This window comes from Seriola aureovittata, chromosome 20, assembly GCF_021018895.1.
Source record: "Seriola aureovittata isolate HTS-2021-v1 ecotype China chromosome 20, ASM2101889v1, whole genome shotgun sequence".
NCBI lineage: Eukaryota > Metazoa > Chordata > Actinopteri > Carangiformes > Carangidae > Seriola > Seriola aureovittata.
Window position 1 is genome coordinate 6086831 of NC_079383.1, and position 19827 is coordinate 6106657.

Below are 19827 nucleotides of genomic sequence, written 5' to 3' on the forward strand. Positions count from 1 at the left end.
AAAATATATGATCTGTTCTTATAAAATTTTACAGAAACCACTTTTAGTGTACTACTGTTTCTACCCTCAAAGCACACGAGTAATATGTTCTTAAAAAAAAACAACACTGATTGAACCCCTATGGCTTTAGCTTCAAGCATGAAATAATCTAATTGATATGTTTAGATGGATTAAATGCGCCTGTAAGTATCTTATCTGAGCAATGTAGAATTATTTTGTAGAAACATTTTGAAGGAAGTACCAGCTACCTTTACTAAAGTAAAGGTCATGAGATGATTAGCGAGGGAGGAAAGAAGAAGTTTTAATCTTGTGAAATATTGAAGTTTTGATACAACCCCAGGTTAGTCGAGGGGAAAGGGGAATAACCTAAAACTGAATGAAGGCTATGGTGAGTCATTTTGTTTAAGTTTCAATCTTTTAATGCCAGTCTTGGATGCATAATTTATCTTCAGAGAGAGCCCAGGCCAAAATAACAAACCAAACGGCCCTAACTAGAAACATCAATAGGCCTGAAACCCACAAAAGAAAAGGGTACAATGCTAAACTTAACTCCCCAGCAATGCACAAAAACACAGGGCCATAGTTCAGATCCAAAGACTCCATAACAACATACTCAGGGTGTAAGCAGGCAGTGAGAGTGAAGTGCAGCTCCTCATGCATTATGTACCCCTAGACGGACCGATTGACCGCCAATCAATAAGGAAGGCTGAGACCCACAGTCTGCGCACATTGCACAGTCCACTATCATATTCACCTATGGGGCAGGTTAACACCCCCACCCATAAAAAACAAGCATAGGCTACATGTACTGTTTCTTAACCTTAGCATTTGCAAAAAATCACACTCTATAGGAAAATGTAATAGTCCTCAAACTATTAAATGAAACCATCTGAGAAGTTCAGAGGGGAGATGTGGGTATAAGTATAAAGTAAGCTTACGTGAAAAAACAAATGTATAGCTAAGTAGGCTACAGTACTCGAGTAAATGTACTTAGTTACTTTCCACCTGTGGAAACAAACAGGGTTGGATTTTACACCGCTGATAGGTGGAGAACAGTGTCGCAGTGATGCATACTGGACATATTGGTCGACATAGTGGATCAGGTTTGTCAGTGCAGCGTCGTCCTCCAGAACAGTAGGTGGTGCTGGTGCCTCAAAGTGTCTGTAAAAGCAGTTCCGGAAATCTTCCTGGTTGTCAAGTTTGGAATCTGGTCATTCAAGAACTTGTCAATGAAACATGTCGGTAATATTTTAAGACATGTCTGGAGGTTGAGATGGCCATTGAGGAACGGATGGTTCGGTCAACGTGCTCCAGCTCAAAATAGTTAGTCGAATTAGCTTCTCTTGCTAATCTGGTTCCCCTGCTCGGCCGGTGATGGAGCGGCTGATTTCCAGGCTCACGGACAAACACGTCCTTTTCTCGGCTTCCTTGGCTGTGCGACTCGCTTTGGTCGCTTATGGAGACCACCAGGACCGGACTATGGTGGTCAAGTACACCGACATTGACTACCATGTGTTCACCGATGCTGCAAGGTTCATCACTGAGGTAACTGAATAATGACTTGTGACAGCAATAAAGTGGTCAGGTAAAGCTGTCAGGTCCCTGAATGTGTCAGGTTTTAAAAATGTTTACACCCTCCCTGATAATCTAGTTCAGATGTAGTTCAAGTCCAGTGTAGGTGGGGGGAAAGCTGAGAAATCTCCCTATTTAGTCTTTTCTAAAATGGAATACGAGTTTCACGAATCTTTAACTTTGATTTATAAGGTATATAAACTCCCTGATTGTAGAGTGGTCTTTGCTTTGGTCTGAAGTGATCTGGTTGGGAAAACTTCATTTCCCCCTGAACTGCTGAATTGGGATCTAACTCCAGTGTCACTGGGTTTAAAAAAAACAAACAAAAAAAAACAGTAGTGGAAGATACTGACTTTTGTGGTGTACTTGAATTTTACTCCATTATTTGCCATTTATTGTACTTTTCTGTGGCACTACTACTTTCTTGCAGAATTTACAACCTTTATTTGCTTTTTACTCCTCCACATATATTTATTAACTATAACTAAACCTTTCAGATTAAGCTTTTACAGTAAAACATATGAAAAGTGAATAAAATGTGATGCTTCTTAGAAATTCAAGTTCCTGACATTTATATGATGCACATAAACATTGCTCCCCCTCAGTACTGCTTACTTCATGTTCATACATCAATAATAATGAGCCAATAATATAACACGGATGCAGGATGCGCTTTTACATGTAATAGAGTATCTCTACACTGTGGTTAACAGACATGTCATCTATAACAGTTAAACAGGCTGTTTTTACTGGATACCTTCTTAAATTCTTTATCATGCTGATATTTACATTCATCATTTCAATGTGGGCAATTTTTGCACAGGGTGAGTCGCCGTACAACAGGTCAACCTACCGCTACACTCCTCTGCTAGCCTGGCTTCTAACCCCCAACATCTATCTCAGCCTGGTGTTTGGCAAGATCCTGTTTGTTTTATGTGACGTCCTGTCCGGACTACTCATCTATAGAATCCTTCACCTGCGAGGTCTGGACTCTGAGGTTTGTCAGTCAGACCCTTTTGGACCAGAAATATTTGAGAAGAGTTGATTCATAACTTTTGACTACAATCACAAACAACTCTTTAATCTTGTTTTGTGAAAAAGTGCAGTACAGATAAAGTTGTGTGTTTTGGGGGATTAATGTTCAGACTGCACGTCGTGTTTCATCTCTGTGGCTCCTCAACCCACTGCCCATGGGAGTATCCAGCCGGGGGAACGCTGAGTCCATCCTGGCAGCCCTGGTGCTGGGGACATTACTCTGTATGGAAGGTAAGGGGGTGGCTGCTGTGTGTGTCTTGAGCTCTGTAAAATAATGTCAATATTGCTAATATTGTAATGTAAATAAACAGCTCCTTGCTAATCGTTTTACCTTTTTTCTTCCAGGCCGGCGTCTCATATGGGCAGCTACTCTGTACGGCCTGTCAGTCCATATGAAGATCTACCCCATTACATATGCTCTGCCCATTGCTCTGACCCTGCGCACACCAGAGACCAGAGCAGAGAGGGACAGACAGAGCTGGAGGAGGTTTATTGGGTTCATTGGAAGCTTCCTCAACGCACAGCTGTTCCTCTTTGCGAGTGTGGCTGGGGGAGTTTTCTGTGTGCTCACAGCCCTCTTCTATTACATGTGAGTGTAGTTGCTTTCCATCATAGACAAGTATTAAATATTGAGTTGTCATTTCTAGCAATAACACCAAATACATAATTAGTCCAAGTTTTTTCAGATGTATTAATAGTAGTTTAATGGTAAAAATGTGGAGCATGGATGCTTGAAATGTCTGATTTATCTATTTTTGATTTGACTCAATATTGGCATGTTTTCTTATCTGAACAAATACACAAACTTTTCATTTCTTTGAATAGAAATTCTCAAATCATGTTATCATAATCCTTTCCTGTCTTGTCAGGTATGGTTGGGAGTTCCTTCATGAGACCTATTTGTACCATCTGACCAGAAGGGATATCAGACACAACTTCTCTCCATACTTCTACATGCTCTACCTCACTGCAGGTATTCATCCATTCGACCGTTTATAGCTTCCAAGTGTGACACCTTGCAGTATATAGAACCACAGAGCAAAGACTAGCATAAAGTTCTAGCTCATGCAGCGGTACATTGCTTTTGGTCAATAGTGATGAGGTGCTTGTTTATAAAATCAGTTATAAAATTGCACGTATGTTCATTTGGCATTTTCTTTGCTGGTCTGTGTTAATAAATAGGGAGTGTAAACTTAGAGGAGGTGATGCAGCTTTTTAAGTTTCTTTTGTCTTATGTTGGAGCAGACAGCAGGTGGAGCCAGTGGCTTGGCCTGGCTGCCTTTATCCCACAGCTCATCTTGCTGTTGGCAGCATCATGGGCCTTTCACTCTGACCTGGCCTTTTCCTGTTTCCTCCACACAGCCATCTTCGTCTCCTTCAACAAAGTCTGCACTTCACAGGTACATGAACCACCATCAACCAACAGAGTCTAAGTAGATATCAGACAGCGCCCTGACCTCTCTGTTTTTTCCCTTTCCCCTGTCAGTCATCCAGATTACATTTCGGGCTGTGATGAGTTGTAAAAAAATAAATTACATTAACTATACAAATGAAATATACATATACAACAATTAATTTTCTTAATTTCAATTTGATATCAAACAGTCATTAGTTTTATTTAGTTAGTTCAATATCGTGTTTGTATTAATATTTTGTTTACATAACTTCACATAGACGAACAAAGTTGCTTGTTATCCTTTTGCAGTACTTCCTGTGGTACCTGTGCTTACTCCCTCTGGTTATTCCTCACCTGAGTCTGTCACTAAAACAGGGAGTGGGACTGCTGCTGCTCTGGTTTGCTGGACAGGTAATTCAGTTTAGCACATTTTGAGTTACAGTTAAATTTGATTTCAGCAAAATCTTAACATGATAACAAGATGCCCTGGAAAATTATGCATTTTAAAAGGTAGTCCCCCTGATGCTTTCCAAATGTGGCTGGGAGTTGTTTTGCATCCGTCTGTGGTCTTATGTTGCACTCTGTAGATACACCACTGAATTTATTTTGCAAAGGTTTTGAATGAAATAGCTAAATTTGACCTCATTATAATGTCTCTCTAATACCAGGGCATTTGGTTGGGCCCAGCCTACTTCCTGGAGTTTGAGGGCTACAACACCTTCCTGTTGATCTGGCTCGCTGGATTGCTTTTCTTGATCATCAACTGCTTCATCCTGATTCAGATCATAACCCACTACAAACCTACACAAACTCCACAGAGACTAAAGGTTGAATAATACTGAGGTGATATGAATGTCTGTACGCTGCTTCAATAAGAAGATTATGGATGTAAATACAAAAATAAAGTTAGTATTTTCTTGAATCTTAGTCTCCCAGCTGCTTTACTGGTAATTACTTTCTCATGTTACCTTAGTAATCTTAGCACAAATCAGTCATATAGCACCACTCTCTGAGCGACAAAACCACAGTGGTATTTTCAGTCATTCCGAGTTAAACCCACTGATTAAGTGCTTGCCATTGTAGGTCAAAACCCTTAAATCCTCAGTGACTCACACTGGGCAGAAAACTGCTGGTGCGCTGCTTTCTCTAGGTGGAAACTTTGAAGTCCGTTCCACCTGTGGCCGTACCACATGACCAAGCAGATGTTTTCCATTTGCTGGCAGGGGCAAAATACCTGCTGCAGATCAGAGATCACATGAAGTTTCCCCACAGTTCTAACAACCACAGGGCATGTTTTCTTAGTTTGGAGAAAAATACTTTAAAGTATTGTTGTTCACTGCTCCAACAGATCAAATGCATGTGTTGATGTATTGCTGTGGAGAACTGCCAGTTACTGCTACAAAGAGATGCTCTTTGGTGTGATTTGAGGCAAAATGTGGCATTATTTATAACGGTAGTTGGGAATATTTGTTAACATGATGATAGAGGAATAAAATGTTTGTACACAGAAACATTGAATTGAAGATATGACTTTGTTTTTGTCTTATTGCCCATAACAGTTTGTCGAAAACTTAAATCGAGGCAAAAGATAAAAAATTGCTACTAAAATATGTTTAAAACTTGTTTACCATGAAAGGCTGGGGTCTTCAGAATTGGTTACAGTGCTATTATTTTCATTTACTATTTTTTTCTGATTGTGTATCTTGCCTATTGGATTAATGTTTGGACTGGAATGGGATGGACGTTTTGGGACCATTCAGTTATTCTTTTTAGGGTTCTAGTTATTAGGATTTAGGTATTTTGTGGCTGTAATTGTATTTGTACATGTAAGGAAAGTCTTGCAGTGAGTTAGAATTTGGATTAAACTCTGGTCCAACACAGTGAAACGAGGAACAAAGTTAAAAGATTCCTGAGAATTTCATTAGCATACAGGAGGACAACTACTCAATTAAATAAATTGAATTTAGTAGTGAGGAGCTAATGAACCCAGGTGACTGAAACTAGATTGACCCACCATGTGATTACAGATCAAGATATTAGGTACAGTCCAGACCAAACAATAATCAGATTTCTATTTTAACAGATTTTATATTAGCCGGTTACTACCACAGAATAACTAATCATGATAGGGACCAGGCATGTAGCTACTTTTTGAAACATTCAGTGTCAAGTGGGTGTCTCCCCAGAAGCTTCTGGGATATTGAGAGTGATGAACAACAGAAAAGTGCAATTGTGTGGAAGCCGGTGCCATTTTTCAGTTTAAATTTTATCCATGGTTTAAATGAGGCGCTTCCTCAGCTGCAGTGTGCAGTTGTGACCAGTAGGTAGAAGCATTTCCCAGCAGAAGAGACTGCAGCAGCAGCATCTATCTTTGTAACCTTCACAGATTAATCTGTCAACTAGAGCATGAACGCAACCCAAAACAAACAGTGCAGGCTGTGACTCCATAATCTCACTGTACTCTTCCTCCTAATCTCACATGGAAATTATTAGAGCATTCACTTAAATCCTGTAGTTTCTGAGCATGTTTGCTGGTCCTGTCTCAGGGGATTGACAGTGGCAGTGTGTGTGGATACATGTGCATGTGCAGGAAAACTTGAGATATTGAATTGGTGACTTTCTGGGGACATTTCTGTAAAGCACTATGGGTATCTGTGTAAGTGAAGTGAGTTTGCCTTCTTGTGTGTTGCATATGTGCGTGCATGCTCATGACTCACGGTCAGCTGCTGCCTGCATATCTAGTTTATGAATCACCAGGTTGCACTCAGTAACCTTTCAACTGGCTAGTCGCCCCTAGGCTCATACATAAACCATTTGACTTTCACACTGAACACCATCACATTCAGCTGATTATTATTTTTCAAATCTTTAGGACTGAGAAAATGGTTGTGAACGTTTCTTTCATCTTATTTTTTAGAGCACTTATTCCCAACTAGGCGTACTTGTAGACCTCAACATGTACTTGTCAGTGAGAATAGCTAGCAAGCTAACAGTAAGCTAAAAGTAATGGTTAAAACATCTAAGTCGTGGTACTACAAACTTATCTAAACTGCCCTAAACATTAACATTTCAAATGAATATATTTGAAGCATGATGTGTGTGTTCATATGACAGGGCTGTGGGGGTACATCACACACACGGAGATCACTGATTTAGAGGCACTGACGCAGCTAAGGAAAGTAAGCAATAAGGCAAGGAGGTCTGTTTGTTGTTCATTAGCTAATTGTAGTGAAGAAGTGGCAAGGTTGTGGGGGTTATGTGTGGGGGTGGGGTGGGGGGGGGGTTGCGTGACTGTCTTCCATATGCTTAGTAGGGTGTGTGTATATGTGCATGATAATGTGCACGCATATGTATATGCACATGCGTGTCTGTGACATACCCTCAAGGATTCTCCTCATTGTCACCGGGGATATGGGGAGAGGAGACGTGGACATTGTTGTGTCTATGTATGCATTGGTGCATCTGCCTATATGAGTGTGTATTAGCGTGTGGGAGAAAGACACAGAGAGTCGGTGTGGCCAATTAGGGCAAATGGTGTGCGGAACAGCAAAGAGTGGGGTATGAACGGTCACGCAACCTTGCATAGTATAGGATTATAAGTCTTGGTCTACACACACACACTCACACACACACCCCCCTCACAGATACAGCTGTCAACAAGCATCAAACACTTTGCTTATATTACAGTTGCCCTAAGCAGTCACTCCTCCCTCTTGATTGGATGTGCTCTTTTCATTGTTTTCACCCTTTTCCCAAACTAACTTCTCTTTTCACACCTCTAGGTTTTGTCTCTTTGTCTCTCTCTCTCTCTCTTCCTTGTCATTCTCACCCTTTCCCCTCCCTGGGCAGGACAAGTGTCATACAGATGGCGTGATGGAAGGTTGCGTGCATGAAGACGAATATTAAACATTTAAAGTTCATTGTCACATCATCAGTCATGAAACTACAGTGAGACAAAGGCAGAGAGCTCCTTTGGGGAAAAGAGAGGGAAAGGCTACACACTGTTTCACATGAACTCACTTATGAGGAACTGTATGTGTGTAAGAGACACAATTGCATTTGTAATTCAGATTAAAGAGCTTGATCTCTGTAAGGTCACAGGAGAGCACTGCGCTTCTCTTTTGTTCTGAGACTATTAAACTACATAGTTAGCCGTGTGTATATTTCATTATCCTTTTTCATATTCATTGACCACAGTTTGAGTCTAGTCAGAAAAACTACAAGTACTTCCAATAAAAAAAGTACACACACATAAAAGTAACAAATAAATAACACAAACCTTACTGTGTTTTCCTTTCAAGCCAGAGTTATGAAACTGAATAACACATACAGCTTTCATGGACTATTACTCTATGGATCAGAATGACTTATGAATATCATTTAACTGCTATTATTCCCCCGTACTTTATTTTACGTCTCCTTGCCAACTGCAAAGTAATGAACCTCATTCATTTTCTAGCAGTAACTGTTAACTGTGCAACCAGCCCTGCAGTGCTGTAAACAAACTCAGAGGCAAATCCTTAAAAATTCTCTGTAAAGGTGAAATGTGAATGTTTGAAGTTCCTAAACTGGATGCAGCACTTTCTCTCAGGACTACAGGAGGAAGTGGGTTTTTAATTTGATAATTGTCAAGAGGAAGTGAATGGTTCTCCTGTACAACCGTCTGGGCTTTACATGGGTGTACTAAACATCAGCACTGACACGTAAAGGGCCATTTTATAACTCTGCAGAGCAATTAGCTTGGTTTATGGGAAGTGTACTTTTACATTTCTTACACACAGTTCTGTTTTTCGACACACAGCTCAGCACAACAGATACTCTCTCATCCAAATTACTGTCACACTAATGTTACCAAAACACCGGATCAACTCTGGGACCACAACACTGACATCTGTCTCCCAACAAGAAAAAAGACATTATAATATGGATCACTACTGTCTTTTACCTGTTTTTATTTTTATTTTTTTTTAGCAGAAACCAGATTCTATTATTGGATTTCAATAGGCTTTATCTTATTTATTATTTTTTCTTTATTTTGCCTTGTATTCATAGAATAGTTCCAAGTGCACAAAATGAAACTAAAGTGATTCAAGTAATTTAATGCAATACTATACATATTCATTATACATACAGTGCATTTATAGAAATAGCTACAAATATAGAAATAGCAGCTCCAGACATCCAGCGTCGCTGTGTCCAAGAGAGGCATCTGGTCATAAACTATGCCCCCTCCACGAGGAGGAGAGTTCCTCTGTGGGGCTGAGGAGTCGAGAGTAAGGTGGGAGGAAAAGTGGTGCCATCCTGGGATGGGCTGTAAACCAGTATGCGACTATGAAAGAACAGTGAGGCACCACACTGAATAGCTTATGTGGTTTTTGATGCAGGATGTTATTAACCACTAGCTACTGTATTAAATCCAGTGATAGTAGAGGATAGTTTAGCCACAAAAGAATTTTCTCTGGTCTTGTTTGTTCTGTTGCTTCATTTTATGATGTTTTAAACAGGATACTTATAAAATGAATCAAAAAGCCTAAATCTTTAAAAAAGAAAGATGATACTGCAAAATAAATGTGATACACTACACTGAACCTGTTCTATATATGAATGTTGTATTTTTAATTACATAGTGGATATCATTTCTATAATATTACTAAAGAAGTGAAGATCATAACAAGATTTCCTTTTAATTAATTGTAAACAAACATAAGCTGATCTGCGATTTACACACACACCCTTGTTTTACTATATCAATGGGGACCCGTTATTGAGATAATGCATTCCTTAATCCCTTACCCTAACTTTAACCATCATAACAGAATGCCCTAAACCTGACCCTGACCTAAACCTAACTTTAACCGTAACCCTAAAATCAAGTCTTAATCCTCAAACACCCTTTTGAAGTTCATTATGAGGACCCACCAAAATGTCCTCATAATGATGGTTTCAAACCAAAATGTGTCCACACAACCATAGAAAGACATGTACACACACACACACACACACTAGAACATACACACTCACAGTCATCCCCATAAGTGAAATCCTTCCACTGATCCTGGTGCACCCTGTAATGCCCTATAACCTATTGTTACGCCCCACACTTGGGTGACCCTATATGGGGCATGCAACACTCCACCGCTGACCCAAACCACCCACAGAAAACACCATTAAAACCACCAAATCCGTGGAAGTTAATAACAAATATACAAAACAACCAGAGTACCTGATCAAAACTACAAAAGACACAAATTCAAAAGACAACAGCTAATCACAGGTCTCCATGTTAAGAAGCCTCTCCCTTCTGATGCCAGCACAGGGAATTTAAAGCATTTCATTCCAAGGCCAGGTGCACCTAATTAACGTTACGTAGCTGTGATAAACAACAGATTAGGAATGAGTGTGACATTCTGCTACTCCAGCAGCACATGTGCTGAAAAAGTTTCACTCACTTCCTGCTGTGTCTACCTGGCCAGCGAGTGCCAGAGAGAGAATCTTAATATTAGTCTTGGTGGCTGTTAAATATATAATGGACCTAATAACTTAAATAGTTTTAGAGTTTAGAATAGAATAATGTGACACTCTGGATTTTTTTTGGCAAAAAGCCCCAGTGTGTCAAATGACCTTATTTTTGATTTTGGCCACTGCTGTTCCTCGAGTACCAGTTACTGTAAATTCATTTCAGTGAGTCATTTTCATCTAAATTCAATCTTTTTTCACATTTCCATGTCCCATGTTTGGTACAATGTGTTTGCTCTGTTTGTATCTCTAAATCAGGGGTCATAAAATTATCTGCAACCATATGATCCTGGAGGTCTCTTTTTTTTTATCTACATCATATAGATATAAGGACATTAGATGGTTTGTTGTTGGGCAGCTAGACCTTGCAAAAGCACTTTTAAGAAACAGGGACAGTTGGTGTGCAAGGAGTGGTCAAAGGAACAGATTTTTATTACTGTGTAGAAAATGACAGTTTTTGACCCTGTTCTCAGAGTCTCTATAAATTACATAATAATCTTATTATAATCGTTTGCATTGAGATTACAATCTCTCTGTCACAATGCAGTTTTTATATGATATCCAAACTGTATGATTTTGAAATTGCTGACCTGTTCAAAAGGAACAATGGAGAACTTAGACTATTTTAAACCCGATCTGCTAAATGAATACAATTAACTATAGAGTACACTAGAAATCCAGCTCTCCTGGGAATCCTGAGGACCAGGATTCAAGCCCAGCTTTTTCTTCCTCTCTCCGTCCACTGCCTCTTTTCTTGCCCTCTCCCTCTCTGTGGATGCCAACATTTCCCTGACTCTAGCCCTTGTCCCAGACAGTGGTGAGAGATGAGTGTTAAGTTTCTCAGATCGTGTGAAGGAGCTGTCATACCAACTTTACAGCACATTAATCATACAGGCAATGTGGCTAGAGATACTCTGTATCCTGTTCTGCTGAGTATTAATTATTAATAGAGACACAAATCTGAAGGATGAGACCACATTTGCTGCATGTGAAAAATTCAAAAGCTACCAAAGAGACAAGGACGTTAACTGAACAATAAAATTTGGTCATTTTTCATTGTGTTTACGAGAGCAGGGAACCATTAGGTTACTAGAATGACCTTGTTGTATTTTGCATTATTTGGTTTGAGCTCTATGATAATTATTTGCCATTGTTAAAATTATCTCTGGATTATCTAATGCATTTTAGAACAAAGTAATTTGAATGTTAAAGTGTTTGCAGAGGAGTGTGTTTCTTTCACAAAGCCACACACACACTATGCCTTCACCCATTTATTACACATTTCAAATGTTTAATAGGAATACTTGTGGTTTACACTTGCGTAATATTCATTATCTAAGTTATGAATCATCTGTAATCTCATTACTGTGGATATGTTTTTTGCCATCACATGCTCATATGTTACTCGACTTGTTTAAGAGAAAAGAATCAAAAGAAGAACACTTCACTCAGATTTTCCATATGAAGAAAGGTCTTTTAATAGATAAGTCCCATTTGCAAAAACACGTAGAAACACTGGAAGACACTGCATATGTACACTGTGTTCGCTACCTTGCAGCTACCGCCTCCATGAGACAAGTATGACAGTCTTTTTTTTAACAATTATCAAAAAGAGAGCAAGAAAAAAAAGCCATATTTATTTACCTTAGTGAAACAGAAAAGCCTTCAAAACTGCAATTTTTAAATTATACACATTTGCCTCTTACAATAAATACGAATCATCAAACATTTATTGAAATGAACACACACAAAGAGAAAAAGACAAATTCAAAACAGTGACACCATGTACAGTTGTGCGTGTCGACTCAAAAACCTGTCTGGGTAGGCTGAACTTCAACTGAACTACTCCCAGTAGTGCAATTTGGGAACTACTACAGTAGCGTCACAGAACCGAGACTCTGACATTGAATCAATTTGGTGCTTTTAATTAATTTGTGCAAAAACACTGTGAAGACATTGTCTGATGTTTTGCGACTGAAAAGACATGAAACATGAAAGTGTATATTTATCTCAAAGGAAAGGTGTCACGCCGGCAGTGAGGCAGGCTGTACTGAGCTGAATGTCTGATCCAAACTGTACAACATCAGCTTTGACATACAATGACATAAATTTATATTATTTGTACATTCAACCAGAGTTTGAAAATGATGAAAGTTTTGTGCACATCAAAATCGAACCTTTTAACAACACACTCTTTTCCTTCAATTCGGTCGAACACTTGTCCAGACAAACCTTCAGCTGATAATGAATATATTAATCATTTAACATTTTTCTTAGGTCCTGCAATTTAAAGGTTCAATTCTAGTGTGATTTAAATTGAGTTGTTCGCTTTTCATGTCAATTCAATGCGGTTAAATGTTACTTTTAAATCAGTTTTGCCTTCGTCATCCTTATGCTTTTTTTTTTTACTGTGCACTCTAAATTTCACTTTATTTCTATTTTCTACAAGGAGGTCAGAGCTGAGGAGCAAGTACAGAGCGGTACCTGTAGGACTTGTTATTATTCAGTGCCTTGCTCAGCAGTGCTTCAGTGGGACACATGCGTGAGCCACAGGTTTGTGGTTGAGGGTTTGTTTCCCCACTTACTGTGCCCCCCCTGCTGCCCTTATGTGTGTAATCAGGCTGTTTCTAATTGAATAAACAAACGTAGTGAATATACTTAAAGCTTTTGCCATACTGATAGTTTTACATGTTTTGGTCCATTAACTACAAATTGCATATACTTTACATTACTGTAAAGTTTGGATTGGATTCTGTAGCAAGTAGTAATTAATGGTGTATTCAAGGATGCTCGGAAAAAAGCATTACATTGTAAGCTTTGCTCTTTGAAAGTCTAATTCAGACCACAAAAAATGTTGTAAAAAATGTGAATTTAGTTGTGTCCTGCATTAAAACTTTGACCAAACAATTTTTTACTGCAGTGGATTTCAAGTAAGTTTCAAGTATTTGCATGTTGATTGAATAACAAGGGTTACTAAAATGCATAGAAACTGGTAATTTCCATTCATACATCACTGGAGGCGGTAATGAATAAAGTAGGCGATTTATAGTTGAAGCACTAAAACATGCAAAACCACCAAAAGGCTCCTTGAAATCTTCAAGGCAGATTAAGCTGTAACTTATCACTGATGTCTAAGTGTGTTCTCATAATCAGCCTTCTCCTTTGAATAAGCCCAGTAACAGGTGTTAAATCATCTAAAAAAAAAAGTTGTTTTTTTACAGCAATATCTTTGTTCCACCCACAAAAGCCAGGTGTGCACAACACAAAGAATGAAATGAAATGGTGTTTCTAGACATAATTTGTCTCATTGTCACTAAATCCAAAAGTGCTTGGAAACAACTACAAAATGTATTCTTTAAAAACAAAAATCATCTATCCATAAACTGGATTAAAAATTGTATTTCTGATTGTCACAACACTAACACTAGAACCTGAGCCTTTTTGTTACCTCTCCGTCAAGTTGAAGAGGTGCTTGACATCCTGGGAATCATCATAATCAAAGACAGTCCTTTTGTTATGCTGGTGTATGTGTATGAGAACAATAATAACACAAAGCACTGTAATGCACACTGATTGTTTATGTGTGTGTTGTTCGTGTGTGTGTGTGTGGGTGGGTGGGTAACACTCCAATCACTCTTACTGCATATAAATGTAAGGACTGGACTTGTGGTGGCCTGTGCTCATCACACATGGCATAACGTTCCTTGGCCCAACCATCATGGACTGGTTTATGTCATGACCGCTCTCAGACCACGGTGGGGAGTCCATGGGCTCCCGTTTGATTGAATGGATCAGGCCATGACCTTTGAACTCATAAGTGCCATGCTTGTTGTAATCCGGCTGCATGTAGGCCTTGTGAGGGTCCTGTGGGTAGACCTGTGAGTCCATGAGGTTGACGGATTGGTTGCTGCATAGAGATTCTGAATGGGAGAGTCTCTGAGGACTGAACTGGTTGTTGTCATTGTTATTTCCCATGTCTTTGTCGCACTTTAACAGACGTGCGGCCGTATTCCCGCTGTTGTTGACTGCATAGTTGTGATAGTTGCCGTTGTTGTACGGTGGGCTGATGCCTGCTTTCCCTCGCTGACAGGGCGAGTACTGCGGATCATAATAATCTGCTTCTGATTTCAGCTGCAGGCTGGAGCTTTGGTCGTATATCCCATTACCATAGCGACGGTCGATGGCTTCTGGGTCGCGGCAAGCCCAGGGTCGCCCATAGGCATCGCAGCCGTTTTCAGAGTCTGAGTCATGCTCTACCTTGATGGGGGGCATCTCGGGCATTAGATGGCCATCATAGCATTCTCCATAGCCGTTCTCGCTCTTCACCAGGTCCACGCAGTACGCATCCGGGTCTGTTGGAATCTGGACATTCCCATAGAGCTTAGACACAAACACCTCGCCACCTCTGCTGCTGTGGTAGTTTGGGGAAAGGCGGTATGGCTTCCCGTACTGACCGGCCTTGTTCACGCGGTTAGAGGGGATGTAGCCCATACCCTGGCCCGCTCTGAGGGGACCTGAGTTTGGCCGCAGGGGCCAGCCGCCACCCAGGCCTGGACTGAGGCCTTTATGGGAAGCCATGGAGGACTTACAGTAGTTTAGGGGCTCCTCCTGGTTGTAGTATCCATCAGGGCGGTACTTGAGGTTATCTTTGGAGAGCGGGGTCCAGGGAGTGTGGTGACCTCGCTGGGTACCACCAGGAGTGGGACATGAGAGGAGGAGAGGGTCTGCTATGTCACCCATTCCCCCACTGAAGGAGTGCCTCCGAAGGTGCTCCCCTCGCTCACTGTGAGGGAGAAGGTGGGGTGGGGTGGGGAGGACAGAGGGATCAGAGAAAAGAGAAGAGATCATTAATCACAGAACAAAAAGACAAATTAGTCTGTGTGATCTTTCTGTTCTTTGACGACATTTAAAATATCATTAATCCACCCAGATATCCAAACAGGAATGTCTACAAACAAAGTTTTTTTCTACTGATTGAGGAATTACTCAAAGTACAAACATCTAGGTTTGGTTCACTTTAGTTCATGAGAGAATTGTTCCAGAAATGACTCATCTTTTCCGGGATCTGTCTCATCTGTAAATTGAGACCAGAGTCAACATCCAGAGCCCAAAGATCAATGATGACCAGCACTCCGAGTTTACAGGCAGAACAATACACTGTCTTCATTTCTGTGTTACAGCCCTTGGCTGTTTTGTGTGTGATAATCTTTTTAAACTATACTTTCTGATCACCTGCCATTGAACTTGTGGCAAAGTGAATGTCACGATCAATCAGTGATTAAGATATAATGACACATTCAATTTCCAGTGTTGATTAATATGCAGATGGAAGCTTTTAATAAGGCTAACACCAGAATGGCTGAAGATGATTAGAAGAATTTAGAGTGTATTACTAAACATCCTAATTTTGAAATTAGGCTATTTTTAAAAGTTTCTTCCATATGTTTCAACACAACACACGTAGGAGGTAATATGTGTCTTTTCATCAACATTGCATGTGAAAATAAATACATTTTCAGGTGCATTATAGGAAAAGATGCACTTGCGCTAACCTGTAGTCATTTTCCTTCAAATCAGGTGTCGTGTATAGCAGTCTTCTCATACTGAAGACCCTAAGAAACCTGAAGGCCTCCCATCTAAACAGCCAACCTGCTGTCTACTTACTGTTGGATTTTTGCTAAAAAAATACTAACATTATCGGTGTTTCTCTGGATGATGAAGAGAAAGAATGAACAGCAGAGGGGGTGGTAGGCCTCTGCTCACTGACTACAGCTCAACTCTTGGCCTTGCAGCTTCTCAAAGCTGTCAATGATGCATGAAGCACAGCGGGCCTCATTCAAACTGAGACATGTATTTGCTCCTAATTGGCCACAGGTAAGGCCTCCAGCGCTCATTTGGTTTGGTGTCACAGCCTGCTGGGTGAGGAAAGGCCTCATGTTTGTGTTGGTAACTGGGTCCCAGGGTAAATGCTTGTGTGTTCATCAAGCTGTTGCTGAGTCATAAGCTGGTAGCCTACCTCTAGAATATATATAACCCAAAAAATAAATCAATAACACATGAGGACTGGTGCCCATGTATTTTTTTGGCAGTCTCACACTGTTTTTAATGTGTTTCCTTTACTCTTGTCTCATGGATCTTAGTCAAGGCATGATTTAACATGTACATTAACAAAGTACACATGTCATCCTTTATGAATTATGAAAGCATCTCTGGGCTGATTGGTGACAAAGTGCATCATGGGTGACAAAGTGCTTAAACAAAACTTAACCGATGATGTAGCGGCTGTGGCCTTTCAAAGTTTTAAGTTTTGACCTTTACTTCTAGCTCCCCCATCAGGCCAATCAATGTAATTTCCTAGAGGCTGTAACAAGGTGCCAAAATGCATCAAACCTCAGCTTTGGACCAGCACAGTCTGAGACATCAAGTTTGTGTGAAAAAGATTGACCTTTAATTACAGTATAGCACCCCCCATTAGAGCAATCAGTGGCTTTACAGTAGGACACAGTGTGAACATACATCAGCCCTCCAGTTTTAGTAAAACTTGGAAGGATGTTTCCATGCTTACCCATGCTCCAGTGCAGAGATAATCCCTCCTCCTCCTGCTCCTCCCTTGTTCTTTCCCCGCATTAGCATGTTCTTCATTTTCATCTCAGTGATGGAGGGCAGTAGGAGGGGTACAGCTACACAGAACAGTGCCAGCTGGGGAGGCAGCAGAGCCCCAGAGGCTGACTTCTTCTTCTGCCCATGGAGGAACTTCAGTCGACCCTGGAACTGCATAGTCTGGGACAGAAGAGAAGAAGTTTCTAGTTTAAAAATGTCCAATTGGCCACATTTTTTTTGCATGTTAAAAAATTAATATCTACTCTTATTTCCATTTTTTTAATTTAAACTGGTCTTTAATTTCAGGAAGTGTCAACCTTTCTTAGATCATACAGATACTGTGTCTTTATACCCTATAAGATAAATAACCATACATCCACCAGTAACCACATTGCACTCAGTAGTATTTAAGCGAGTCCATGTCAGCGGCTCTGTGAGGCTGTGCTTATGCACAGGGGTGTTTTGCGCTAAATACTAACATCAGCATGCTAATATGCTCACAGCTGCAATGCTAACATTCTGATATTAGCAGGTATTATCAGGTTCACCATCTTAGTTTGGTCTGTTAGCTTGCAAACATTTGGTAACAATCTCTAAACTCAAAGTCCAGTTTAGACTGATGGATGAATTTTATCAGCCTTTGAGATATTTCAGCCATCCGTAACTCCATGCTGTGAATATGTCCAAAAGAAACAGCAGGTACACTCAATAAAGCATTAATAATATTCTTTTGATAGGGAATGAAGCTCCTTTTACTTGTTGCAGAATGAGTGCTGTGCATTACATGACAGTTTGTGTCTTTGCTGCAATCATGTTGACTGATGAGGAAAGCATCTTACCAATATTTGCTCACTACTTGGCTATGAGTGCTTCAAGTTTATGTATGAAAATTGCCATCTAGAATTTCTGTTGCACGGCCAGCATCAATGCAACCAGAGCGGACTTGGTGACTGTAAACTCCGATGACCCTGATGAAATGGTCCAAACCCATATGCTCGTTGCTCTGTCATCAGGGCCTCTAGTTTTTCCACTGTTGGTCTCCAAACCACTCTAGTCACAGTCATGAGGGATGAACCAGGCTCCTATTCTGCTGCTATGTCCAATCACCCAATTACCTCATAATGCCTTGCAATACAACTATAAATAACTGAGCACACTACAATTAAAAATGAAGTTTTGCTGCACCAAAGGGGTCATAATACTTTTTATAGGCCTGGGTCTTCTCCCAGACAGCGGGCAGCATTTTCTCAGCGCTCAGTTTTTATGTTTTGAGTACACTTTAATGCATTAAAAACTGAAGTTACTGTTCAGGTTAGCTGGCAGTTTGGTTCAGACCACTCACCAAGAATCCAGAGGTGCTGTCCAAGAGGCATCGGACTCTGGCTATGAAACATCTGTTAAGAAAGCAGGAGAGCTCAGGAGGAATTCCCCCTGCCTCCAGAGAGTGAAACTGGCTGCTGACTACAAAGTCCTCACCTAGAGTTTAAGATGGAAGAGGAGAAGGATAATCAAATTTGTATAGCAATTTGTTAAAGTGCTTCATAGACAGGAGAAGGGGAGAAGGAACACTGACAATAATCAGCTACTAATAATCTGCAATCTACTATTACAGGGCAGACCAAACATGACTAAGGCCCAATCCCAATGTCCCCCCCTGAGGCCTAAGCCTTGAATCCTCACACACTTAAGGGCTAAAAATGGTACAAAGAGGAATGGGACAGTACTTTGTGACATCACGTAACTTGACGATGTCAACACATGTTGCATACAATTGTTAACTATGTTCTATATTATTATTTGTTCTGTTTTATGGTGGTTGGGTAATTTTCTCCGCACCATTTTTCTGTGTTTCAGCACGAGCACAATGCATGATGGTATATGTTGCTTGGTTAGTGACCATCAGTTGTACATTACTTTTCATGATGCATTGTGGGATACTATGAGTCCACTATATAGGGTATAATAATTCTCACTATACGTTTGAACAGCACTACAAAATAGCAAACTTACTAGACTATATAGGGAATAGTGAGTACTTTTGGACACAGCCAAAGTCTGTAGAAATGGGGACTTGCAGAAAGGGCTCAGAATGTCTGCTAGAGAGCCCTCATGCCCTCAGTGGTTTGACAGTGGGACAGTCTTAAGCCCTCATGGACTTACCAGGAACGTGCCTCAAACTCTGTGAGTCTCTGAGGGTGGACATTGGAATTGGGCCCTTAAACATTTGACGTAGCAGTCATCACCACATCCACAACTACTCACCAGTCCCTGCAGGTAACTGGTTATCCTGGTGGGCAGATGTTCCCTGGTGCTGTGGAGGACACATGGCCCAGTGGAGCTGGCGTCTGAACTCCTGACGGTCGTCTATGTGGATGTAGTCAAACACATTCTGGTGCATCACGTCAGTCTGTGGGAGAAACCGAGTAGAAAATATTTCATTAAAACGTGTGCATAGTCACACACATTTCTACTTTTAGACACAGTCATGTCATCTCCTCAAAGTCTTAATACACATGAGTCTGTGTGTTAACAGCACTATCCGCACACTGACTTTGGACCAGTGTGCTTTGCTGCTTAGAGCCATCAATGCAGCTGGTAGCTGCTGTGTGTGTGTGTGTGTGTGTGTGTGTGTGTGTGTGGGGGGGTTCCTGTCAGTGCTGCTCGGATACACTCAGTCTGCTTCCCACATCACACACACAAGGGCTATA

General features: G+C 40.5%; 2 protein-coding genes across 4 annotated transcripts in view; one reads left to right on the plus strand and one right to left on the minus strand.

The window, feature by feature from the left end:
* The first annotated feature begins 406 nt into the window (after positions 1 to 406).
* Positions 407 to 4925, plus strand: pigm (phosphatidylinositol glycan anchor biosynthesis, class M). 2 transcript variants are annotated; one of them, XM_056363751.1, is made up of 8 exons: positions 407 to 1545; positions 2396 to 2569; positions 2718 to 2838; positions 2953 to 3196; positions 3477 to 3580; positions 3970 to 4007; positions 4313 to 4414; positions 4672 to 4925. In XM_056363751.1, the coding sequence occupies exons 1-8, from the start codon at positions 1375 to 1377 to the stop codon at positions 4837 to 4839; spliced, it is 1122 nt and encodes a 373-aa protein (XP_056219726.1). In that variant the 5' UTR covers positions 407 to 1374; the 3' UTR covers positions 4840 to 4925. The 2 variants fall into 2 exon arrangements, with proteins under 2 accessions (XP_056219726.1, XP_056219725.1); XM_056363750.1 differs by having other exon boundaries at positions 887 to 1545; positions 3853 to 4007.
* A 6983-nt stretch (positions 4926 to 11908) lies between these two features.
* The window catches only part of ahrra (aryl-hydrocarbon receptor repressor a), a 68105-nt gene continuing 60186 nt past the window's right edge, over positions 11909 to 19827 (minus strand). For both annotated transcript variants that reach the window (XM_056364694.1, XM_056364693.1), the window contains exons 6-9: positions 19382 to 19526; positions 18462 to 18595; positions 17085 to 17299; positions 11909 to 15302 (exon numbers count right to left, since the gene is read on the minus strand). In XM_056364694.1, the coding sequence (XP_056220669.1) occupies positions 14156 to 15302; positions 17085 to 17299; positions 18462 to 18595; positions 19382 to 19526 (1641 nt within the window). In that variant the 3' untranslated portion in view covers positions 11909 to 14155. The remainder of the gene's footprint in view (positions 15303 to 17084; positions 17300 to 18461; positions 18596 to 19381; positions 19527 to 19827) is intronic.